Raw genomic sequence first — 26,811 nt, 5'->3', positions numbered from 1 at the left:
CTACAAGAAGGCCTGTGGTGATAGGATGAGGGGCAATGGCTTAAAACTAGAGAAATGAAGATTTAGACTGGATGTTAGGAACAGGCTTTTTACTATGAGGGTGGTGGAACACTGGAACAGGTTGCCCATGGAGGTGGTTGGGGCCCCATCCCTGGAGATATTCAAGGGGAGGCTTGAAAGGGCTCTGGGCAACCTGATCTAGTTGAGGATTTCCCTGCTGACTGCAGAGGGGATTGGACTGGATGACCTTTGGAGGTCCCTTCCAACCCAGACCATTCTCTGATTCTATGATTCTGTCTCTCTCTCCAGCTCCCTGAAAGAAGGCTGTAGTGAAGTGGGGGTTGATCTTTTCTCCCAGGTATCAAGTAATAGAATGAAAGGAAATGGCCTCCAGTTGTGCCAGGAGAGGTTTAGGTTGGATATTAGGGGGGAAACAAAACAAAACAAAACAAACAAACAAAACCATCAAACAACCAAAAACTTTACTTTAAGGGTGGTCAGGCATTGGAAAAGGCTGCCTGGGGAAGTGGTGGGCAGTAACTTTTTACTCTGCTCTGGTGAGAATTCACCTGGAATACTGTGTACAGGTCTGGAGCCCTCAATACAGGAAGGACATGGAGCTGATGGAGCAGGTCCAGAGATCCATGAAAATGATCAGGGGGTTGGAGCACCTCTGCCAGGAGGACAGGCTGAGGGAGCTGGGAGTGTTCAGCCTGGAGAGTAGGAGGCTCTGGGGTGACCTGGTAGAAGCCTTCCAGTACCTGAAGAGAGTCTACAGAAATGATGAAAAGAGACTATTTACAGAGGCCTGGAGTGTCAGAATGAGGAGCAACGGTTTCAAACTAGGGGCAGGCAGATTTAGATTGGATATCAGGAAGAAGTTCTTCATTATGAAGGTGGTGGAACACTGGAACAAGTTGCCCAGGGAAGTGGTTGAGGTGCCTTCCCTGGAGGTATTCAAGGTGAGACTCAATGAGGGCCTGGGCAACCTGATCTAGTTGGGGATGTTCCTGTTGACTGTGAGGAGGTTGACTTTCGGAGGTCCCTTCTGGTCTGGACCATTCTATGTTTCTATGAAGGGCCAGTGGAAAGCCTGTGAAACATACACATCTATATTTCAGATCTATAAACAGGGACAATAGCCCCACAGCATCTTGCAGGCAAAGAGAAAGACCGTAGGATGGCCAAACATGGACCAGATGTTGAAACACAACACAGTGCCCAACCTAAAATCCGTATATATGGCAGCAGGGTGTCTGGGTGGATCTTGGGCAGTGATGACTTTACGGTGTCTGTTAGCTCAGGGCACACAAAGCTCGGGTCTCTCAGTAAATGACAACACTCACCATGACCACCTATCATACTGGTCTGTGCTTCACTCTGTCAGAATTCTCTCCACTCCTCCTTTTGTGTGACTTCAGGAACAGTAAATACTCACAGCCTCCTTTGCTAGATGTTGCTAAACAAAACTGGTGCAGCCCCCAACTTCCTCAGCATATATGATTGATGGGGGACCATTAGAGTCTGACCTGATACAGGTATTTTATTGGGGTAGAAGGCCTCCTTAATTTAAGAAGGACATCGAGGCACTTGAACGTGTTCAGAGAAGGGCAACAAGGCTGGGAAGAGGTCTTGAGCACAGCCCTCTGAGGAGAGGCTGAGGGAGCTGGGATTGTTTAACCTGGAGAAGAGGAGGTTCAGGGGAGTCCTAATTGCTCTCTACAACTACCTGAAAGGAGGTTGTAGCCAAGTGGGGGTTGGTCTCTTCTCCCAGGCAACCAATGACAGAACAAGAGGACACAGTCTCAAGCTGTGCCAGGGAAAGTTTAGGCTGGAGGTGAGGAGAAAGTTCTTCCCAGAAAGAGTAATTGGCCATTGGGATGTGCTGCCCGGGGAGGTGGTGGAATCACCATCCCTAGGGGTGTTCAAAAAAGGATTGGATGTGGCACTTGGAGCCAAGGTTTAGTTGTCAGGAGGTGTCAGGTATTGGGTAATAGGTCACACTTGGTGATCTCTGAGGTCTATTCCAACCTGATTCTATGATTCTATTCTATGATTCTATGATTCTATTTTGTGCTGAAAACTCCAAATGGATTAACAACACTGTCTGTGATTCTTGTGTTTTAGTTATAGTGATGTGCATGCATTCTATGCTCATTGGAGGGGACGAACAGGCTGCCTTACTCACAAAAGCTCTGGAAATGGGACTAGCAGATGGAAGATATGTCTTCATTCCATATGACACTTTGCTGTACAGTCTTCCTTACCAAAACATCTCATTCAACATCTTTGATAATGACACCAAGCTCCAGGAAGCCTATGATGCTGTGCTGACTATCACACTGGAGTCTGGAGAAAGGAATTTCTACCATGCATTCAGGGAAGCTAAAGAAAGTGGTGAAATAATCAGGGATTTGGAAGCAACCCAGGTAAATATTCTTTCTCTTGGGCTTTCCTGGCACCTGGAAACAGGAGATATGGGACAATCAATAGTAAAAAAGTACAGGGGAGAGACAGCCTAGATTGTGTGCTTTTGTTTTGAGAAAAACAATGTGAAAGTTAGATGTGGTCTACATTCCTCTGGAAACACTGTTTCTCCTGGAAACACTATTCCTCCTGGATGTCTGTCAGTCTAACACAGTTGGTTGAACTGAAGGACTGTATTTCAAACTCATGACTTGTCTCTGGGGCTCCTGGATTTTGTTTGCTGTCATAGAATGTTAGGGCTTGGAAGGGACCTCCAGAGATCATCAAGTCCAACCCCCTTGTCAAAGTAGGATCACCTAGGGCAAGTGACTCAGGAACACATCCAGGCACATTTGGACTCTCTCCAGAGAAGGAGACTCCACAACCTCTCTGGGCAGCCTTTTCCAGTACTCTGTCACCCTCACCATAAAGAAGTGTCTCCTCGTGTTGAGGTGGAACCTTCTGTGTTCTAAATGCTGTAGACCCAAGCTAAGAGTTTTCTCCTAAGGTAAATAAAGTCCATAGAGTTTGTAAGACACCAAAATAAGGTGTCCACATGCCTGAGAATTTGTGGGGATGCATCAGGAAAATGAAATAGTGGATGCTTCTAGAGCAAAATGCTCAGGATCATTGCTGCCTTCTTCTTAGCACTATAGTCAAAGTTATTATTTATCAGCTCAATTATCCAAATGTCACCAGAAACCTATAACAAAATTCAGTTATTGCCTACAAGAAGAATTGGGGAATTTGTCATATTCACAGAATCACAGAATGTTAGGGACTGTAAGGGACCTGGAAAGATCAACCAGTCCAACCCCCCTGCCAGAGCAGGGTCACCTAGAGCAGATCACACTGAAATGCATCCATGACAATTATTATATTATATTGGTGAAGAGATGCAGGATTCAGCTGAGCCAATCCTCAAATCTAACTATGATCTTGCAAAAACATACAAGTGCTTTTAAGGCATGGTTCACCAGATCTACATGGGCATCTGCTTTAGATGGACGCAAGTCATGCCTTCAAAGCACTCATTTCTTCCTCTTCATTATAAAGAGAGCCCAGGGTAACTACATTGAGTGTAGGATTCTTCACTGTAGGTGTCTATTTCTGATATCATAGAATATCATAGAATTGTTTTGGTTGGAAAGGACCTCTGTCAAGTCCAGCTGTCAACCTAAGACCACCATGGCCATTAATCTACTAAACCATGGCACTAAGTGCTTCAATCCAATCTCTTTTTAAACACTTCCAGTGATGGTGACTCCACCACCTCCCTGGGCAGCACATTCCAATGGCCAATCTCTCTTTCTGGGAAGAATTTCTTCCTAACATCCAGCCTAAACCTTAATGAATCCCACCACATATGTCAAGTTCTATGGCTCCCAACTGCACTCCTCATTTTGTCACAAGTCTATGGCTATAATTTCTCTTTATCTACCTGCTGTGGATGACCATGTGAGTGCAAAAGCCACCATGTGTGTAATTAGGGGAGGGGAAAGTCTCCTTCTCTGGATGGGTTCCTTTGAGACCTGCCTTAGCTGATCCTGCTTTGGCAGGGGTGTTGGACTTGATTTCTGGAGGTTCCTTCCAACCCCTAAAATTCTGTGAAGTCTGTGATAGGTTCCTCAAGCAACTTTGGCATGGAAGGGAGAAATGCAAGGAGAAAAGGCTCTGATACGCAGAGAATGAGTTTGCTGTGGCTCTGCCTTGTACATCCTAGGAACATAGAATGTCCTGACTGACAAGGTAGATCCTTTGGGCATGACACTTTTCCTACTTGGGTAGAGACACAAGTCTCTGCCTTTGATCTTTGATCTTCGGTTTGTGAAAGATATTTTAGTGGAGTGCTCTGAGGCAGGTTGTGACAAAATGCTTCTTGAGGTATGAAGGCTTCTCGAGGTATGTTTAAGGAAGCTGCTAGATTATGTAGGAATAAAATTAGAGAGGCAAAGGCCCAGCTGGAACTGAAGCTGAACACCTCAGTCAAAGACAATAAAAAGCATTTTTATAAATATACTAACAATAAGAAGAATGGCAGGAAGAACCTGCACTCCTTATTGGACCTGGAGGGGAACACTGTGACTGAAGACAAGGAAAAGGCTGAGGTCCTGAACACCTTCTTTGCCTCAATGTTTAACGGCAAGGCAGGAGGAGTTCAGGACTAGTGGCCTCCTGAGCTGGGTGACGGTGTTGGGGAGCAGTGTAATGCCCCGGAAATCCATGAAGAATTAGTTCAGGACCTGCTGAGCCACTTGGACACTCACAAGTCCATGGGACCGGATGGGATCCATCCTAGGGTGCTGAGAGAGCTGGCAGATGAGCTGGCCAAGCCGCTCTCCATCATTTTCCTCCAGTCCTGGCTCACCGGTGAGGTCCCAGGTGACTGGAAACTGGCCAATGTGGTCCCCATCCACAAGAAGGGTCAGATGGAGGAACCTGGAAACTACAGGCCGGTCAGCCTGACCTCAGTGCAAGGGAAAGTGATGGAGCAGATTATCCTGGTGGCAGTAGCTGCGCACCTGAAGGATGGCCAAGGGCTCAGGTCCAGCCAACATGGATTTAGGAAGGGCAGGTCCTGCATCTCCAACCTGATCTCCTTCTATGATCAGGTGACTGCCTGGTGGACGTGGGGAGGCCTGTGGATGTGGTCTACCTGGACTTCAGCAAGGCCTTTGACACCATCCTCCACAGCAAACTGCTGGCTAAGCTGTCAGCTCGTGGCTTGGACCACTACACTGTGCTGGGTTAGGAACTGGCTGGAGGGCTGAGCCCAGAGAGTGGTGGTGAACGGTGCCACATCCAGCTGGGGGCCAGTCACCAGTGGTGTCCCCCAGGGATCAGTGCTGGGCCCCATCCTCTTTAACATCTTCATTGATGACCTGGATGAGGGGATTGAGTCAGTCATCAGCAAGTTTGCAGATGACACAAAGTTAGGGGCAGATGTTAGTCAATTAGAGGGTAGAAAGGCTCTGCAGAGGGACCTCAACCAACTGCACAGATGGGCAGAGTCCAATGGGATGGCATTCAACAAGTCCAAGTGCCAAGTGCTACACTTTGGCTACGGCAATCCCATGCAGAGCTACAGGCTGGGGTCAGAGTGGCTGGAGAGCTCCCAAACAGAGAGGGACCTGGGGGTGCTGATTGACAGCCACCTAAACATGAGCCAGCAGTGTGCCCAGGTGGCCAAGAAGACCAATGGCATCCTGGCCTGCATCAAGAATAGTGTGGCCAGCAGGAGCAGGGAAGTCATTGTGCCCCTGTACTCTGCTTTGGTTAGGCCGTACCTTGAGTCCTGTGTCCAGTTCTGGGCCCCTCAGTCTAAGAAGGACATTGAGACACTTGAACATGTCCAGAGAAGGGCAACAAGGCTGGGGAGAGGCCTTGAGCACAAGCCCTATGAGGAGAGGCTGAGGGAGCTGGGGTGGTTTAGCCTGGAGAAGAGGAGGCTGAGGGGAGACCTCATTGCCCTCTACAACTACCTGAAAGGTGGTTGTAGCCAGGAAGGGGTTGGTCTCTTCTCCCAGGCAACCAGCACCAGAACAAGGGGACAGAGTCTCAAGCTGCACCAGGGGAAGTTTAGGTTTGACGTGAGGAGGAAGTTCTTCACCGAGCGAGTCGTTCATCATTGGAATGTGCTGCCCAGGGAGGTGGTGGAGTCACTGTCCCCGGAGGTGTTCAAGAGGGGATTGGATGTGGCACTTGGTGCCATGGTCTAGTCATGGGTCTGTGGTGACAGATTGGACTTGATGATCCTCAAGGTGTCTTCTAACCTTGGCGATACTATGATACTGTGAAAATGCCAGCTGAGCATCAGGCTCAGGGACTTGGCTCTTCCTGTGATGATACAATTTTACATGGTCTTAAAAATACTTTGAGATTTCATTTTGGGTAGCATCCATTAGAAAAGAAAAATATTCCAAGTTCCACACATATTGAGTGATCCAGAACAGCCTTCAGCCTGTTATTCAAACCCATTACTCACTGAACCTTGGTGCTCAACTGTCTCAGTTCTTGAGTTTACAGCTTAGCCAGTGAGACATTTTTGTCACAGCTGGGGCTGTTTAACTTGAAAAAGAGAAGGCTGAGAGGAGACCTCATGGCTGTCTACAACTAGCTGAAAGGATGTTGTGGAGAGGCTACTGCTGGTCTCTTCTCACAGGTAATTAGTAATAGAACAAGAGGGCATGGCCTCAAGCTGCCACTGTGTAGGTTTACAGTGGTGTTTTGGTTTAAGCTTTCCTGCTAGCCCAAAGGCCCAAACTCTAACAGATTTAGGTTGCCTCCCCTCTCCCCATTTTTCCCAGTAGGGAAAAAGCAAATTAGGCAGGAGGAGGAAAGAGAGGTAAAATTACAAAAGAAACAGTCTTGAATCAATTTGGAAGTAAAAAGGTAAGTTTAACAAAGTATAAAAGGTATTTGAATAAATGAAAGAATAGAATAGAATAAACCAGGTTGGAAGAGACCTTCAAGATCATCGCATCCAATCTATCACCCAACACCACCTAATCAACTAACCCATGTAACCAAGCACCCTGTCAAGTCTCCTCCTGAACACCTCCAGTGACGGCGACTCCACCACCTCCCCGGGCAGTCCATTCCAATGGGCAATCACTCTCTCTGTGTAAAACTTCCTCCTGACCTCCAGCCTGAACTTCCCCTGGTGCAGCCTGAGACTGTGTCCTCTTGTTCTGGTGCTGGCTGCCTGGGAGAAGAGACCAACCTCTGCCTGTCCACAACTTCCCTTCAGGTAGTTGTAGAGAGCAATAAGGTCACCCCTGAGTCTCCTATTCTCCAGGCTAAGCACCCCCAGCTCCCTCAGTCTTTCCTCATAGGGCTGTGTTCCAAGCCCCTCACCAATTTTGTTGCACTTCTCTGGACACATTCCAGCAAGTCAACATTCTTCCTAAACTGAGGGGCCCAGACCTGGACACAGTACTCGAGGTGTGGCCTAACCAGTGCAGTGTACAGGGGGAGAATGACCTCCCTGCTCCTGCTGGCCACACTGTTCTTAATGCAGGCCAGGATGCCATTGGCCCTCCTGGCCACCTGGGCACACTGCAGGCTCATGTTCAGCCTACTCTCAACCAGTACCCGCAGGTCCCTCTCTGCCTGGCTGCTCTCCAGCCACTCTGACCCCAGCCTGTAGCACTGCATGGGGTTGCTGTGGCCAATGTGCAGCACCTGGCACTTGGATGTGTTCAATCTCATGCCCTTGGACTCTGCCCATCTGTCCAGCCTGTCGAGGTAAATAAAAATACATGCAAAACCAGTCACAAGGAGTCTGGAATAGCATGGAACAAGCTCCACCCTGTGGTAACAAGAGCAGGATGTCAGAGAGGCAAGGGCAAGAGAAGAGAGTGAAGCAGGGAATGGCTTCCTTTTAAATAGGATTGTGGACAGGAAGTGGGAGTGGAATAGATGTTGACCCAGGGACCCCTCCCCTGATAGGGGGTTATGACTTTCTGCCCACCTTGGTTATGTTTCTTTGTCCACCTGAGGCTAGGTTCTTCTCAGCCTACCCACCTCCTCGGCTGGGCTTAACCTAGCACAACTGGACATTAGATAAAAAAAAATCATAGAAAGAGTGATCAGGCACTGGAATGTGCTGGGCAGGGAGGTGGTTGAGTCACCAAGCCTGGATGTGTATGAAGGTGGTTTGGATGTGGTGCTTGGGGCTATGGTTTAGGCATGAACCTTGTAGAGCAGGATTCTGAGTTGGACTTGATGATTTTGAGGGTCTTTTCCAACCTGAATGTTTCTGTGATTCTGATCTCCAACTTGAGTTTGGAAGCAGCATATCCTGACCACAATTTATCCTCTGTTTTTAGGTTTCTCCACTTTTTGGCACAATCTATGATGCCATTTATTTCATGGCAATGGCCATAGACAGTGCTCGGAGGAATGGAGCCAGAGTCTCAGGATTTAACATAGCTGAGCACACAAAAAACTTCAGTTTCCCTGGGTTTAATAACTGGATACAGACAGACAACTGTGGGAAGAGGCTGAGCAACTATGTGATACTGGACACAGATGGTCGTGGGAACCAGCTCTTCCCAACCCACTTGCTGGACATGTCTTCAGACTCTGTGAAGTCCTTAGACCGGGCCATCCACTTTCCCAGTGGAGCTCCACCCAAGCCAGACTCCAGCTGTTGGTTTGATCCAGATGTTCTCTGCAGTGGAGGTAAGGAAGTTAAAAAAAGAAGAAAACAGGGTCAAATGGCATTTTGTCCATGCTTCTTATTTATTTCATCTTTTCTCCTACTCCAGGAGAGAACATCCCAAAGAGAAAACCCTAAAATCAAAAAATTCATATAAATATGACCAGTCATCATCATCGTTTGTAATGGGAATCCTATAAAGAGATCACACTGTTTATAGAATCACAGAATTATTAGGGTTGGAAAAGACCTGTAAGATCATCAAGTCCAATCACCAACCCAACACCACCATGGTTATTAAACTATGTGCTGAAGTGCCACAGCTACATGTTCTTTGAACATTAGGATATCAGGTAGTGATAGGACTAGGGGGAATGGAATGAAGCTGGAGGTGGGGAGATTCAGACTGGATGTGAGGAAGAAGTTCTTCCCCATGAGAGTGGTGAAGCCCTGGAATGGGTTGTCCAGGGAGGTGGTTGAGGCCCCATCCCTGGAGGTGTTTAAGCCCAGGCTGGATGAGGCTCTGGCCAGCCTGATCTAATGTGGGGTTTCCCTGCCCATGGCAGGGGGGTTGGAACTAGATGATCCTTGTGGTCCCTTCCAACCCTCACTGATTCTATGATTTTGTGATCTCCAGGGATGGTGACTGCCCACCACTTCCCTAGGCAGCCTTTTCCAATGCCTGACCACCCTTTAAGTAAATATTTGGGTTTGTGTTTTTTTTTTCCTAATATCCAACCTAAACCTCTCCTGGCACAACTGGAGGCCATTTCCTTGCATTCTATTACTTGATACCTGGGAGAAAAGATCAACCCCCACTTCACTACAGCCTCCTTTCAGGGAGCTGTAGAGAGAGATAGAATCAGAGAATGGTCTGGGTTGGAAGGGACCTCCAAAGGTCATCCAGTCCACTCCCTTCTGCAGTCAGTTTGCCCAGAGCCCTGTTGAGCCTTGTTGAGCCTTGAATATCTCCAGGGATGGGGCTCCAACCACCTCCATGGGCAACCTGTTCCAGTGTTCCACCACCCTCATAGTAAAGAACCTGTTCTTAACATCCAATCTAAATCTGCTCTTCCCTAGTTTGAAGCTATTGCCCCTCATCCTATCACCACAGGCCTTCTTGTAGCCCCCTTCAGGTACTGGAAGGCCGCTATCAGGTTTCCCCAGAGCCTTCTCTTCTCCAGGCTGAACACTCCCATCTCCCTCAGCCTGTCCTCAGAGCAGAGCTGCTCCAGACCCCTGATCATTTTCGTCACTCTCCTCTGGACCTTCTCCATCAGGTCCACATCCTTCCTATATTGAGGGCTCCAGACCTACATGCAGTACTCCAGTATCACAGTATCACTAAGGTTGGAAGAGACTTCAAAGATCATCGAGTCCAACCTGTCACCACCAACTTCATGATTAAACCATGGCACTAAGTACCACATCCAATCCCCTCTTGAACACCTCCAGGGATGGTGACTCCACCACCTCCCTGGGCAGCACATTCCAATGACAAATGACTCTCTCAGTGAAGAACTTTCTCCTCATCTCGAGCCTAAACTTCCCCTGGCACAGCTTGAGACTCTGTCCCCTTGTTCTGGTACTGGCTGCCTGGGAGAAGAGACCAACTCCCTCCTGACTACAACCACCTTTCAGGTAGTTGTAGAGGGCAATGAGGTCACCCCTGAGCCTCCTCTTCTCCAGGCTAAACAATCCCAGCTCCCTCAGCCTCTCCTTACAGGGCTTGTGCTCGAGGCCTCTCCCCAGCCTTGTTGCCCTTCTCTGGACACGTTCAAGACCTTTTTATTGCTTGTTAGGTCAATAAGACTGTTGCCATTGGTTTGTGCCGGAAGGAGTTTTCCAGGTCTAACAGTCATCATTGGAATAGGTTGTTCAAGGATTTGGTGGATTCACTGTTCCTGGAGGAGAAAAACATGTGAACATGGCACTTTAAAACATGGTTTAATGACCATGGTTGTCTTAGGGTGACAATTGGACTCTCAGGATCACAGGGTATTAGGGGTTGGAAGCAACCTCTGAAGATCATTGAGTCCAACCCCCTGCCAGAGCAGGACCAACGAATCTAGCACAAGTCACAGAGGAATGCATCCAGATGAGGCTTCAAAGTCTCCAGAGACAACTCATCCTCTCTGGGGAGCCTGTACCAGTGTTATGTGACCCTTATGATAAAGACGTTCTTCCTCATGTTGAGGTGGAACTTCCTGTGCTGCAGTTCACATCCATTGCCCCTAGTCCTATCACAGGGCACAAGTAAGAAGAGGCTCTCCCTTCCTTCCTCTTGACCCTCAAAACTCAGATATTTATAGACATTTATTATATCCCCTCTCAGCCTTCTCTTCTCCAGACTAAACAGCCCCAGCCTCTCCTCATAAGGCAGTGCTCCAGTCCCTTAATCATCCTTGCAGCCTCTGTTGGACTCTTTCTATCAGATTCTTGTCCCTCTTGAACTGTGGAGCCCAGAACTGGATGTAGAATGGAATGGAATGGAATGGAATGGAATGGAATGGAATAGAATAGAATAGAATAGAATAGAATAGAATAGAATAGAATAGAATAGAATAGAATAGAATAGACCAGACCAGACCAGGTTGGGAGAGACCTTCAAGATCATCGCGTCCAACCTATCATCTAACACCACCTAATCAACTAAACCATACAGCCAAGCACCCTATCAAGTCTCCTCCTGAACACCTCCATATGTAATATTCCAGGTGAGGACTTGATGATCTTGGGAGTCTTTTTGCAACCAAACCAATTCTATGACCCTAAGATCTGGCTATTCTGATAGCAATCAATATATGCTAGAGGCTTGAGCCAGCGCTGTGTCTTTCTCAGAGGGGAGAGCATTAAGAGGATTTGCACTGAAGACAGCCTAAGATTGCTGCCCTACAGCACATACTCTCATCCCCTCTCCTGGTTTACTCCAGCTTCTTTACCCAGGTAGCTGTGCAGCTTTAAGGATCATCAGAGCTCACCTCATCAGGAAAAGATGATCATCGTTGCTCAAAATAATTGGAGCTGCTGTAGACCACAGAGGTGGTAAATTAAGGACTTAGAGGCAGAGATATCTCTGTTGCTTCCTGGATTTGCAAGACCAAGCACTGGTTGTATGTATTATTTTTAATTTGAGGCATTTGTGGTGCAATTTAATGTCCTCAGGGTAACCAAAAATCTCAGGGTAAGGTATTTAGCCTCCACTTGACATATTTACTTACAATGGTAAGCATTTACTCCTACTGCTCCAGGCTATGACTTAAACAGACAAAATTAACCACATCTACAGAATATTTCATGCAGCAGCTGAGAAAAACATACCCCTTGGCTCTGCCATAGCTGGTTTAAATCAGTGTCTCTCCATGAAAATTGGAGATATATTGATCTTACAGCAGCTAGCAAACTATAGAAGAGACAAATATAATGATACCATAGATCTAATTTCACACTGCTACTTGGAGCAGTGCAGTAATTTAGCATCCCAGTGCAGGCTATGGAAAAATCTCCCTGATTTTTAGAAAGATCAGATTTTATGTTCTCACCTTTGCAAAAGCACAAAGCTGCAGGCATTTGTCAGGAAAGTGGTAATTTATTGTTACTACTGATATTTTAGAGCCTGGAGTTTATTACTAGAATTAAACCCATGCAATGTATAGAGCTGGAGTTGAGAGGGCAGGTGGGATGTGAAGTTCATAGATTCACAGAGTTGTTTGGGTTGGTAGAGACCATGAAGATAATCCAGTTCCAACCCCCCTGCTCAGGCTGCTCAATCAGGTTGCTCAAACTAGTCTTGAACACCTCCAGGGAGGGGGTTGCCAGGCTGATGTTGTTTCTGACCCCAGGTCCACCAGCAGGTGCTCCCAGAACATGAAAGAATAGAATAGAATAGAATAGAATAGAATAGAATAGAATAGAATAGAATAGAATAGAATAGAATAGAATAGAATAGAATAGAATAGAATAGAATAGAATAGAATGGAATAGAATGGAATAGAATGGAATAGACCAGACCAGGTTGGAAGAAACCTTCAAGATCATCGTGTCCAATGTATCAACCAGCACCACCTAATCAACTAAACCATGCAACCAAGCACCCTGTCAAATCTCCTCCTAAACACCTCCAATGATGGTGACTCTACCACCTCCCTGGGCAGCCCATTCCAATGGGCAATCACTCTCTCTGTGTAGAACTTCTTCCTAACCTCCAGCCTAAACCTCCCCTGGTGCAGCTTGAGACTGTTCTGGTGCTGGCTGCCTGGGAGAAGAGACCAACACCTGTCTACAATCTCCCTTCAGGTAGTTGTAGAGAACAATAAGGTCACCCCTGAGTCTCCTCCAGGCTAAGCAACCCCAGCTCCCTCAGCTTCTCCTCATAGGGCTGTGTTCCAAACCCCTCACCAACTTCATTGCCCTTCTCTGGACAAGTTCCAGAAAGTCAACATCCTTCCTAAACTGAGGGGCCCAAAATACACACTGCACACACAACCTGTCACAAGCAGGGTAACACACTCTGGAGACCAATGTGGCTGCAGGCACCATTACCCATAGCCAGTATTGCCAAGATATGTTTTGATGTCACAATCACAGAATGGTAAGGGTTGGAAGGGACCTCTGAGCATCACCTAGTCCAGCTCCTCTTCCAAAACAGAGCAGGCTTCACAGGATTGTGTCCAGGCAATTTTGGAATCTCTTCAGAGAAGGAGACTCCACCACCTCTCTGAGCAGCCTGATCCATTGCTCCAGCACTTTCAAAGGACTGTTGACTCTTGTCTTGTCACTGGGCACACTTGGCACCACCGGACAGAGTCTGTCCTCATCCTCTTGATGGCCCTTTAGCTATTGATAAGCATTGAGAAGGTATGCTCTTGGTCTTCTCCAGGCTAAACAGCCCTAAGTCTTTCAGACTTATGCTCCAGTTCACTCAACATCTTCATAGCCTCTGCTGGACTCCCTTCAGTCCTTCCTTATCTTCCTTATCTCTCTTGAACTGAGGAGCCCAAAACTCCTGATCCTGTTCTTATGCAGCACTTAATCAGCTTCCAAGCTGGTACCAGATCTCATCACCCCTGCTCCAGCAGACACAAACACATGCTCTGGTAGATGGTCCAAACCTGTGACTCCCTCATAGTCATTTTTCCAATCCTTTGGTCTCTACAGCTGCAAGTCTCTAGACTTGTAGTCTCTCATGGGTTACAAGCTCAAGGACTTCTCATCTTATCTGTTGGTTAAATTGATGTGAAGTCTAAAAATATCACATGCAGGCAGAAAACACACTCATGCAGTATAACAATTAGGAATAGGGGTTAAGAAGAAGGTACTACTGATTGTGATGACCAGGTACAGGGGTTGGCTGGAAAAATGGACAACATGTTTATGTATGACCAATATCCTCACAGTCATCTCTCTTTTTCTCCATTTTTGTCCCTTCTTCTAAACATAGAACCATAGAATGTTTTGAGTTGGAAGGGACCCTTGAAGGTCATCTTTCATTAATATCACAGAACATTTTGTGTTGGAAGGTACCCTTCTAGGTTATCTTTCACTAAAATCATAGAATAACTTTGTTTGCAAGGGACCCTTGAAGGTCATGGAATCACAGAAACATTCAGGTTGGAAGAAAAAGACCCCCAGGATCACCAAGTCTAACCCAGAACCCTACTCCACAAGGTTCACCCCGAACCATATTCTCAAGCACGACATGCAAACCACCTTTAAACACATCCAGGGCTGGGGACTGAAGCACCTCCCTGCCCAGCATGTTCCAGAGCCTGACCACTCTGGCTGGGAAAAAAACTTTTCCTACTGTCCAGTCTAAACCTACCCAGTGGCAGCTTGAGGCCATTCCCTTCTGTTCTATCACTAATTACCTGTGAAAAGAGACCAGCAGCAGCCTCTCCACAACGTCCTTTCAGGTAGCTGTAGACAGCAATGAGGTCTCCCCTCAACCTACCCTTCTCCAAACTATCCATCCCCAATTCCTTCAGTTGCTCTTCATCAGACTTATTCTCCATTCCCATCCCCAGCTTCCTTGCCCTCCTCTGCACTGGCTCCAGCACCTCCGCATCTCTCTTGTATTGAGGTGCCCAAAGCTGGACACAATGCTCAAGGTGTGGCATTTTGGGTTGGAAGAAACCCTTGCAGATCATCTTTCACTAGAATCTTAGAATATTTTGGGTTGTAAGGGATCTTTCAAAGTCATCTAATCCAACCACTCCATGTAGTCCACCCCCCCACTAGACCAGTTGGCTCAGAGCTCCATCCAGCCTGGCCTTGAACACTTTCAGGCATGAGGCATCCACAACTAGTAACCTATTCTAGTGTAAGTGTGAGGATAATCAGGGTTTGGGTCCTTGTGTTGAAGCAGAAAGAAAATTCAACTCCAGCATGAAAATCTGAGCTAAAACACTCTGTCTTTTCCTACAAAGAAAACCATTGAAAATGACTGCAGCTTTCACTGGGAAGGTTTCAGTGCTTGCAGCAAGGCCTGTGATTTAGGTCCAAGCGTGACAGAGTTATGAACCTCCTATCAACTCAAACTTCTCCAAGCTTGGTTGTATTTAAGGGTGTGTCCATGGCAGGGGACTTGGTACCAGACTGAGCTCCCTTCCAACCCTAACAATTCTATGATTCTATGTCTGAATACAGACAGAATAGGAAAAAAAGGAAAAATCTAGAAGAGACAGCGACAACAAACAGTTCATACTGGAATTTAACTCATCCACTCATGCCAGCTTTCCTTAGCTCTCTAGCAAAGACTGGTGAGTCAAGTATCTGGAGATATCCCCTCCTGTAGGATGGCCCATAGAGAAAACCATCAACAACCTCCTCCTCCTTCTCCCCTGCTCTTTTCAACACTAGAATTTTTAGCAGGGAATGAAAGAACCCACTCACTTTGGTCATCAGTTTGGTACCACAGGACAAAGATTTCTCAGCATTGCAGCTCCTGGAGAGAAGATCAACTGCTCCAAAGCTATGACCTTTGAAGAAGGTGCCTCTGAAATTTAATACTTCCCTGGGAGTCCAGTCTTTATCTACTTGAATAAAAACAATTTTTTCCACTGATCCAAGGCTTTAAGTCTGGTATAGGAAAAAAAATAAACATGCATGGAATTAAATAATTAGTTTCAGTCTCATGAAAATAAAGTCAGTAAGCATTTGTGTATGCAGAAATTAACATGGCCTCAAAATTGTCCTCTAGCATTCTCCTGGCTGAATATTTGCTTCTGTAGCCTAATGGTTTGAGACTTTCCATATGATTGCCTGAATCAAAGGGATTCTAATTCATTGATGCTTTTTCCCTCTCTTTGCACAGGGATTGAGCCTGCAGTCATAATGTTGGGAGTAATGCTGATATTTGCCCTGGTGCTTTTTCTTGTGGGCCTGGCTGCTCTCATCAGGTGAGAACTGCAGGATGGATTTGATCTGATGACATTTTTACCTGCTGTGGGAGACTTGCATTTTACCCAGCAGTTTAAACCATGTGAATAAAGGGAGCTGGGACACCTCCTTTATAAGTCAGGATGAGAGAGTTGGGGTTGTTCAACCTGGGGAAGAGAAGGCTCCAGAGAGACCTTATTGTAGTCTTCTGGTACCTAGAGGTGTCCTACAGGGGCCTACAAGAAAGCTGGGGAGAGACTCTTTAGGGTGTCAGGGAGTGATAGGACTAAGGGAAATGGAACAAAACTAATGTCTAGCTTCAGATTGGATGTTAGGAAGAAGTTCTTCAGCATGAAGGTGGTGAGACACTGGCACAGGTTGCCCAGGGAGGTGGTAGAAACTTCATCCATGGAGGTTTTTAAAGCCAGGTTGAATGTGGCTCTGGCCAGCCTGCTCTAGTGTGAGGTGTCCCTGCCCATGGCGGGGGGTGGGGATGGTGTTGAACTAGCTGATCCCTGAGCTCCCTTCCAACCCTAACAATTGTATGACTCTTTATCAGAGAGCATAGTGACAGGACAAGGAGTCATGGTTTGAAACTGAAGGAGAATAGACTTAGATTAGATAAATTCTTTACCATGGGGATAGTGAGACACTGGAAAAGGTTGCCCAGAGAAGTCATGGATGTCCCATCCCTGGAAGTGTTCAAGGCCAGGTTGGATGGGCTTTGAGAATCTGACCTAGTGGAAGGTGTCCTTGCCCATGGCAAAGGCGTTGGAACCTGTTGATCTTTATTATCACAGTATCACAGTATCACAGTATCACTTAGGTTGGAAAGGACCTCGAGGATCATCGAGTCCAACCTATCAACACACTCCTTTCCAACCGAAACCATTCTATATTTCTGTGAACACATAGCTATGGTCTTTGACCTCCAGATACCTATCTCTTCATTATTAAGTGATATTATTATGTGACAGTGGTTTGAGCACTGCAGCTACTGGTTCTACAGTCTCAGGAGGAGCCATCTTACCCTTAATCCACTCCAGATATAGAAGAGCATTGCAGGCTTTTGCTGGAAGGATTACCTGGATGATGGCTCTGCAGCATTAGGAAGGTGGCTATCACTTTAGAAATACTAACTGTGCAAACCAAACACAGGAGATTACTTTAGGAACATGCTGGAGGAGACTGAGCAGGCTACCATGGTATATGTATTTTTCTTTTCTTTTCATTCCAGACCTTTCTTTCCTGAGTTTCTCTCTTAATATGTTCCATGATGCACCTAGGATGACCCTCTTGACTTTCTCTGTGTGCTAAAGAGAAAGAGAGAGCACATTTCTGGAAGTGTTCAAGATCAGGCTGGATGAGGTTTTGAGCGACTTGGTCTAGTGGGAAGTGTCCCTGCCCATGACTGAGGAGTTGGAACTAGATGATCTTTAAATTTCCTTCCAACTCAAGGCGTTCTATGATTCTATGATCTCTGGAGGTGGTTTGGAGCAATCAGTTAGGATATTTCTTCATTACCAAGCTGATTCACACCCTGCTTTGAGCTGGAGTCCATTATCCTGACCATGGGATTAGTCTGGCCATGAGATCTTTAGAACAAACGAAGCAGTCTGCTGGGGAAGTAACAATTTCCAACAACTGCATAAGCCACACTTGAATTCCAGGCCTACATCCAAGGTGGTATTGAGGCAGCATAGACTGCATGGTCTAGGAGCCATGGCAAGGACAATATGGCCTTAATACTAGGTAACCTGGTCCAAACTGGTCCCTGGAGCAATCTGTCTGCCATTATTATTATCTTCAGGGTACATCACTGAAATCAGAGTCAACTGAGACTGAAGTCAGAAGGCACCACAGCAAAGAGTTCAGCAGAGCAGAGTTCCTGGATCATCCAGCTCTGCCTATCACCTCATCCCAAAACTTGTTTTCCCTCTACTCCTGATTCATCCCTCCAAACCCAGATGATATAAGGCCACCCAGCAAGAGACACCCCCAGTGTTTTCCCTGCTTATAACACACAGCTGCTTCTGATACCTCAGCCACTGAGGAGGTTGCCTTGATCCATCCACACTTTAAAGCCCTTGCCCTCCAGCCTCAACAGTGACGTAAATAAAAGACAATCTTTCTGCCTACTCCACTTGTAAACTGTTCCACAAGTCCCAGACTGTGCTTGGGAAGGCTCAGGCATGAGTAAAGATGTTTGACCATCTGCAAGGAGGGAAAGAAAGAAAAGGGGAAAAAAAACACAGTCTAGCATGACTCAGACCATGATTTATGTTGGGAAGGGCTTGTCTGGAACTATATTTAAACCACAGCATGTTCTGATTTAGATTGTGGGAGCTCTGGTCTTAGCATGGCTAGGGATCTGCTCAGTGGTCTTAATTATGATTCACCCTACTCTCTGTATTTTGCTTTCAGCAGAGAGGTGCTTCCTTCCATGGTTGGGGGAGAGGATATGATTGACCAAACATGGTGAAAAGTACATCAGTGATGAGGTTTTTGCATGAAGCTGAGTTGGGTGGGTTGCAACAAGGCAGTTACAAAATCATAGAATTGTTCCAGTTGGAAAAGACCTCCAAAACCATTAAGCCCAACCATCAATTTAACGCCGCCATAACTGTGTCCTGACCTCCCACATCCACACCTGAACACCTCCAGAGACGGTGGCGCCACCACCTCCCTAGGCAACCTCTTCCAATGCCTGACCACTCTTTCTGTAAAGAAATGTTTCCTAATAACCAAAATTTAAATGTCCCTTGGCACATTTTTCAGGCCATTTCCTCTTGTCCTATCACATGATACTAGACAGAAGAGACCAACCCCCACCTCACAGCATTGTAGGGGTTGGAAGGGACCTCTGGAGATCATTGTGTCCAACCCCCTTCCTAAAGGAGGGTCACCAAGAGAAGGATGATATGCATGCAGGTTTGGAATATCTTCAGAGAAGGACAACCCACAACCTCTCTGCATATCCTGGTCAAGGGCTCTGGCATTCTTACAGGTGAAAAGTTTTTCTTTATGTCCAGGTGGAACCTCCTGTGTTCCAGTTTGTGCACATTGTTCTATCACTGGACACCACTGGCTCCATCCTATTGACGCCTGCCCTTTAGATATTGCTAAGCATTGAGAAGATGCCCTCTCAGTCTTGTGTTCTCCAAGCTAAACAAACCCATTCTCTCAGCATTTCCTCTTCAGAGAGATGCTCCAGGACCCTCAGCATCTTAAGAAACCTCCATTAGCCCTTTGTAGCCTCCAATTAGATTATAAAACACCATCACAGGTGATCACCCCTCCTTCTGAACTCCACAAAATTAGCCATGCTCTTCTAAAATGCAGTTGAAATTGTAGTGGACATTGGAATGATCTGCCCAGGGCAATGGTGGAGTCACCGTGCCTGGGGGTGTTCAAGCAGTGTGGACCTGGTGCCTAGGGACATGGTTTAGTGCTGAATGGTAGGGGATGGAAGGAATTTCTGGGGATCATCTAGTCCAACCCCTCTGCTAAAGCAGGGTCCCCTAAAGCAGATGTACAACATCAAGGGAAGGTTTAGGCTAGATATTAGGAAATACTTCTTCCCTGAAAGGGTTATCAAACATTGGAATGGTCTGACCATGGAAGTGGTGGAGTCATCACCCCTGGGGGTATTCAAGCAGAGTGTGGACCTGGTGTGTGGGGAATCCTCAACACAGGAGAGACATGGACCTGTTGGATCAGGTTCAGAGTAAGCCACAGTAATAATGGGAGGGCTGGAAACCCTCTGCTGTGATGACAGGCTGAAGTATAGAAGGCTCTGGGAAGAACCTTCTTGTGGCCTTTCAGTATTTAAAGAGGGTCTGTAAAATAGTTGGGGAGAGAATTCTTATAAGGGCCTGTTGTTACAGGACAAGGAGTGATGGCTATAAACTAGAAGAGGGGAGATGCACACCAAATCTAAAGAAGAAATATTTTACAATGAGAGGGGTGAAACACTGGCTGAGGTTGCCCAGAGATGTTATAGATGTCCCATCCCTGGAGACATTGAAGGTCAGGTTCTGAGTAACCTGATCTGATTAACTTGATCTAGTTGCAGTTATCCCTGCTCACTGCAGAGATGCTGGACTACATGACCATTAAAGATCCCTTCCAGCCCAAACTATTCTATGATTCTGTAAACATGCAGTCCTTGACATTGCACCATTTAATTTCTTGCTGGGGTCTCCTCTGCCTTGCATATTGATTGATGATCTGGATGAGGGCCTTGAGTCCATCATCAGTAAATTTGCTGACGACACCAAGCTGGGGACAGGAGTTGATCTGCTGGAGGGTAGAGAGGCTCTGCAGAGGGACCTCGACAGGCTGGACAGATGGGCAGAGTCCAAAGGCAGGAGATTGAACACATCCAAGTGCCAGGTTCTGCACATTGGCCACAGCAACCCCATGCAGTGCTACAGGCTGGGGTCAGAGTGGCTGGAGAGCGGCCAGGCAGAGAGGGACTTAGGGGTGCTGGTTGATGGTAGGCTGAACATGAGCCTTCAGTGTGCCCAGGTGGCCAAGAGGGCCAATAGCATCCCGGCCTGTATCAGGAATACTGTGGCCAGCAGGAGCAGAGAGGTCATTCTGTCTCTGTACACTGTACTGGTTAGGCCACACCTTGAGTATTGTGTCCAGTTCTGGGCCCCTCAGTTTGGGAAGGAGGTTGACTTGCTGAAAGGTGTCCAGTGAAGTGCAACAAAGTTGGTGAGGGGTTTGGAACACAAGCCCTATGAGGAGAGGTTGAGGGAGCTGGGATTGCTCAGCCTGGAGAAGAGGAGACTCAGGGATGACCTTATTGCTCTCTACAACTACCTTAAGGGAGGTTGTAGACAGGCAGAGGTTGGTCTCTTCTCCCAGGCAACCAGCACCAGAACAAGAATTTTGAAGGGAAGTAAGTTTCGAAGGGGGAAGGGGCTGAAACTAGTCCCCTCAGGCAGGAGTCTGGGGGTGATAAGATAGAGTCAGAGGTGAAACCAGCAGCCCAGCTGCAGTGCATGTACACTAATGCGCGAAGTATGGGTAGCAAACAACAGGAGCTGGAAGCCTTGTTGCAGCAGGAAAGTTATGATGTAGTTGCCATCACAGAGACGTGGTGGGATGACTCACATGACTGGAGCACTGCAATTGATGACTACAGGCTCTTCAGGAGAGACAGGCAAGGAAGAAGGGATGGAGGGAGGCACTAGATGCCATTGAGATGGAGACTAGGGATGATCGGCTTGAGTGCTTGTGGGTAAGAATTAGAGGGAAGACCTGCAGGGAGACATCCTGGTTGGAGTCTGCTATAGACCACCCAACCAGGAGGAAGATGTTGATGAGTCATTCTATAGGCAGCTTAAGGTTGTCTCAAGATCACCTGACCTTGTTCTCATGGGCGAATTCAACCTGCCTGACATCTGCTGGGATCTCAACACAGCAGAGAGGAGACAGTCTAGGAGGTTCTTAGAGTGCATGGAGGACAGCTTCTTATTCCCACGTGCTACGTGAGCCTACCAGGGGTAAGGCTATGCTTGACCTCCTCTTCACCAACAGGGAAGGGCTGGTGGGAGATGTGGTGGTCGGAGGGTGTTTGGGGTCCAGTGACCACGAGATAATTGAATTCTCATTATTTGGTCAAGCTAAGAGGGGCAGCAAGAAGACCTCCACTCTGGACTTCCGGAGGGCAGACTTTGGGTTACTCAAGGAACTAATTCAGAGGGTTCCTTGGGATAAAGCCCTTAAAAACAAAGGGGTCCAGGAGAGCTGGACCTACTTCAAGGAAGAATTGTTGAAGGCTCAGGGACAGGCCGTGCCAATGTGCCGGAAGATGAGCCGCCGGGGCAGATGGCCAGCCTGGATGGGCAATGAGCTTGTAAAAGAATTAAGGGGAAAAAAGAGGGTGTATCATCTTTGGAAGAAAGGTGAGGCAATCCACAGAATGTTTAAAAATGTTGCTAGATAGTGTAGGAAGAAAATCCGGGAGGCAAAAGCACACTTGGAGCTTAGACTGGCCTCTGCTGTGAAGGACAACAAAAAGTCCTTCTATAAATACATTAATAGCAAGAGGAAGGGCAGAGACAACCTCCACTCCTTGGTGGACATGGAGGGGAACGTTGTAACAAAGGATGAGGAAAAGGCAGAGTTACTTAACACCTTCTTTGCCTCAGTTTTTACTAGCAGGACAGAATGTCCTCCAGAGAGCTGGCCTGCAGAGCTGGCAGAAGGAGCCAGGGAGCTGCACAGTTTTCCCTATGTTCCAGGAGCAGATAGTTGGAGCTTTCTTCAGCCACTTGGATCCCCACAAGTCCATGGGACCAGACGGGATCCATCCTAGGGTGCTGAGAGGGCTGGCAGATGAGATGGCCAAGCCACTCTCCATAATTTTTCAGCAGTCCTGGCTCACTGGAGAGGTCCCAGAGGACTGGAAGCTGGCCAACGTGGTGCCCATCCACAAGAAGGGCTGGTTGGATGAGCCAGGGAATTGCAGGCCTGTCAGCCTGACCTCAGTGCCAGGCAAGATCATGGAACAGGTCATCCTGAGTGCAATAACACAACACTTACAGGATGGCCAAGGGGTCAGGCCCAGTCAACATGGATTTAGGAAGGGTAGTTCCTGCCTGACCAACCTGATCTCCTTCTATGATCAGGTGACTGCCTGGTGGATGTGGGGCAGGCTGTGGATGTGGTCTACCTGGACTTCAGCAAGGCCTTTGACACCGTCCCCCACAGCAAACTCCTGGCCAAGCTGTCAGCCCATGGCTTGGAAGGGAGCACACTGCGATGGGTTGGGAACTGGCTAGAGGGCCGAGCCCAGGGAGTGGTGGTGAATGGTGCCACATCCAGCTAGCAGCCAGTCACTAGTGGTGTGCCCCAAGGATCAGTGCTGGGCCCTGTGCTCTTTAATATCTTTATTTATGATGACCTGGATGAGGGCCTTGAGTCCATCATCAGTAAATTTGCTGACGACACCAAGCTGGGGACAGGAGTTGATCTGCTGGAGGGTTAGAGAGGCTCTGCAGAGGGACCTTGACAGGCTGGACAGATGGGCAGAGTCCAAGGGCATGAGATTGAACACATCCAAGTGCTGGGTTCTGCACATTGGCCACAACAACCCCATGCAGTGCTACAGGCTAGGGTCAGAGTAGCTGGAGAGAAGCCAGGCAGAGAGGGACCTAGGGGTGCTGGTCGATGGTAGGCTGAGCATGAGCCTTCAGTGTGCCCAGGCAACCAAGAGGGCCAATGGCATCCTGGCCTGCATCAGGAACAGTGTGGCCACCAGGATCAGGGAGGTCATTCTCCCCCTGTACACTGCACTGGTTAGGCCACACCTCGAGTACTGTGTCCAGTTCTGGGCCCCTCAGTTTAGGAAGGAGGTTGACTTGCTGGAATGTGTCCAGAGAAGGGCAACAAAGCTGGGGAGGGGTTTGGGACACAAGCCCTGTGAGGAGAGACTGAGGGAGCTGCGGTTGCTTAGCCTGGAGAGGAGGAGACTCAGGGGTGACCTTATTGTTCTCTACAACTACCTGAAGGGAAGTTGTGGACAGGTGAAGGTTGGTCTCTTCTCCCAGGCAGCCAGTACCAGAACAAGAGGACACAGTTTCAGGCTGCACCAGGGGAGGTTTAGGCTGGAGGTCAGGAGGAAGTTCTACACAGAGATAGTGAATGCCCATTGGAATGGGCTGCCCAGGGAGGTGGTGGAGTCACCATCACTGGAGGTGTTCAGGAGGAGACTTGATGGGGTGCTTGGTGCTATGGTTTAGTTGTTAAGGTGGGTTGGATTGGTTGATGGGTTGGACGCGATGATCTTGAAGGTCTCTTCCAACCTGGTTTATTATTATTATTAAGAGGACACAGCCTCAGGCTGCACCAGGGGAGGTTTAGGCTGGGTGTTAGGAAGAAGTTCTACACAGAGAGAGTGATTGCCCATTGGAATGGGCTGCCCAGGGAGGTGTTGGAGTCACCATCACTGGAGGTGTTCAGGAGGAGACTTGATAGGGTACTTGATTGCGTGGTTGAGTTGATTAGGTGGTGTTGGATGATAGGTTGGACACAATGATCTTGAAGGTCTCTTCCAACCTGGTCTATCCTATCCTATCCTATCCTATCCCATCCTATCCTATCCTATCCTATCCTATCCTATCCTATCCTATCCTATCCTATCCTATCCTATCCTATCCTATCCTATCCTATCCTATCCTATCCTATTGCAGTTGGGCAAATAGGGGGTTGCAGTCAAGCCACAGGTAGTGTCTTTGCTGGTCAGATAACTGATTTTTCTCTCTTGCCTGTGGCAATTCTGCAAATCAGGTAGCCTAGCAAGGACTGCAGAGAGTCATTCCTTGCAAAAACAGGCAGCAGCATCCTGTGGAGATGCCAGAAGCACATTTGTCCTGCATTACACAGTGCATGATAGACATCCCATCTGGCTCAGGTCCTGGAAGAAGTAGATCTGAATCAGCACAGTCATCGACTTGATCTAATTATTCCTGAGCAAGAGGAATAGCAGTGGTTCAGCATTACTGCATGCAACACTCCATGCTGCCAAACTTCTCATCCCCCTGTATCTTTTCCCTCTGTAGGAGCATGCAGTCATTACAAGGAGGAGTAGAATCACAGAATGACTTAGGTTGGAAGTGACCTCCAAAGGTCATCTAGACCAAACCCCCTGGGGATGGGACACGGACATCCTCTACTAGATCAGGATGCCCAGAGCCCTGCTTAGCCTGGCTTTGAATATATCCAGGGATGGGACCTCAGCTCACCGTGCACTTCATGTTGCATCAAGCTACAATATAGAGAGCCAGCCAGCACATTTTGATGGTGATTGTGTTCTGGGGAGCTTTTATAATTTACCCATGGTTCTGTTCCAGACCCTAAGAAAGGCTGGGGTCAGAGTGGCTGGAGAACAGCCAGGAAAAAAAGGACCTGGGGGTACTGATTGACAGCAGGCTGAACGTGAGCCAGCAGTGTGCCCAGGTGGCCAAGAAGGCCAATGGCATCCTGGCCTGCATCAAGAATAGTGTGGCCAGCAGGAGCAAGGAAGTCATTGTGCCCCTGTACTCAGCACTGGTTAGGCCACACCTTGAGTCCTGTGTGCAGTTCTGGGTCCCTCAGTTTAAGAAGGACATCGAGATACTTGAATGTGTCCAGAGAAGGACAACGAGGCTGGGGAGAGGCCTTGAACACAGCCCTGTGAGGAGAGGCTGAGGGAGCTGGGATTGTTTAGCCTGGAGAAGAGGAGGCTCAGGGGTAACCTCATTGCCCTCTACAACTACCTGAAGGGTGGTTATAGCCAGGAGGGGGTTGGTCTCTTCTCCCAGGCAGCCAGTACCAGAACAAGAGGACACAGTCTCAAGCTGTGCCAGGGGAAGTTTAGGCTCAAGGTGAGGAGAAAGTTCTTCACTGAGAGAGTCATGCGCCCTTGAAATGTGCTGCCCAGGGAGGTGGTGGAGTCACCATCCCTTGAGGTATTCAAGAGGGGATTGGATGTGGCACTTGGTGCCATGGTTTAGTAGTCATGAGGTCTGTGGTGACAGGTTGGACTTGACAATCTTTGAGGTCTCTTTCAACCTTATTGATTCTATGATTCTAAGAGACCACCCCATTACAACCTCCTTTAAGGTAGTTGTAGAAACCATGAAGGTCTCCCCTCAGCCTACTTTTCTCCAGGTTAAACAACCCCATTTCCCTCAGCTGCTCCTGAGAAGACCTCAGCTTTGTTGCTTTTATCTGGACATGCTTCAGCAGCTCAATGTCCTTTTTGTACTGAAGTCTCTTCCAGCTCAACTATTTCTATGATTCCATGGTTCTATAATGTCTGTTCATGCTGTGAAATTTTGATAATTGCAGCTTTTGTTGTCTTTGGTTTGGATAATCCTTGCTGTTTGACTCAGGAGATTTCAGTCCAAGTCAGGACATCATGTTTTGTCTACTTCTTTCACCCATGTCCATCCCTGCTGCCTCACCACATGTTGCGCTTTCCTGATAGAATCATACAATTGTCAGGGACCTCAAGGATCGTGTAGTTCCAACTACCCTGCCATGGCCAGGGACATCTCACACTAGATCAGAATTGCTCAGAATCCCATCCAGCCTGGCCTCAAAAACCTCCACCACCTCCTTGGGCAACTTTTCCCAGTGTCTCATCACCCTTATGGTGAAGAACTTCTTAATATCCAGTCTGAATCTACCCATTTCTAGTTTTGTTCCATTCCCCCTAGTCCTGTCACTACTCCACATCCTAAAAAGTCCCTCCCCAGCTTTCTTGTAGGCCCCCTTCAGATACTGGAAGGCCACAATAAGGTCTCCTCAGAGCCTTCTCCTCTCCAGTGCAGGGAAGCCATATGTGGGGGGACTTAAAGGTGGGGTACACTGGTTGCATACCTAAAAATGATAACTGTGGCTCTCCAAATCTCCCAGGCATAACATCTTGAACAGCCAGCTCTTCAGGGGACCTAACAAGATCATACTAACCTTGGAGGACCTCATCTTCATCAACCCAGAGCTACGTAAAAAGGTCAGTCCTTCAATTCATGAAAGTAATCTGGTGGGACATTCAAAGAGAGGTTTGCTGTAGGATATTTTCATTTGCATGATATTCTGGGAAGGTCATTTGCTTCTCCATGCCTCATCTTCCCCTGCATATCAGAAGATTTCCTCCATGCCAAGTGTTTTTGAGTCTTGGCTCAGGTGCCCATTCAGTGTCAGAGAGGTTATGATGCTATAAAATAGTTCATTTGGTTGTTCTTATTCTGATAGACAGGGCTTAGTCTTTGTTCTTGAGGCTGGGTGGTGTAGCATACTTCATG

At 47.6% G+C, this 26,811-nt stretch overlaps 1 protein-coding gene across 5 annotated transcripts in view; it reads left to right on the top strand.

Annotated features, from left to right (window-relative positions):
* Window positions 1-26,811, top strand: part of GUCY2F (guanylate cyclase 2F, retinal) — a 91,364-nt gene that overhangs the window by 4,981 nt on the left and 59,572 nt on the right. For all 5 annotated transcript variants that reach the window (XM_068139493.1, XM_068139520.1, XM_068139501.1 and 2 more), the window contains exons 3-6: window positions 2,128-2,429; window positions 8,298-8,652; window positions 15,942-16,026; window positions 26,423-26,519. In XM_068139493.1, coding sequence (XP_067995594.1) covers window positions 2,128-2,429; window positions 8,298-8,652; window positions 15,942-16,026; window positions 26,423-26,519 — 839 coding nt within the window. The remainder of the gene's footprint in view (window positions 1-2,127; window positions 2,430-8,297; window positions 8,653-15,941; window positions 16,027-26,422; window positions 26,520-26,811) is intronic.

Source organism: Melanerpes formicivorus, unplaced genomic scaffold (assembly GCF_026170545.1).
Source record: "Melanerpes formicivorus ecotype bairdi unplaced genomic scaffold, bMelFor1.0.p_v2 SCAF_1, whole genome shotgun sequence".
NCBI classification, from domain to species: Eukaryota; Metazoa; Chordata; class Aves; order Piciformes; family Picidae; genus Melanerpes; species Melanerpes formicivorus.
This window is presented reverse-complemented; position numbering and strand designations above follow the sequence as displayed.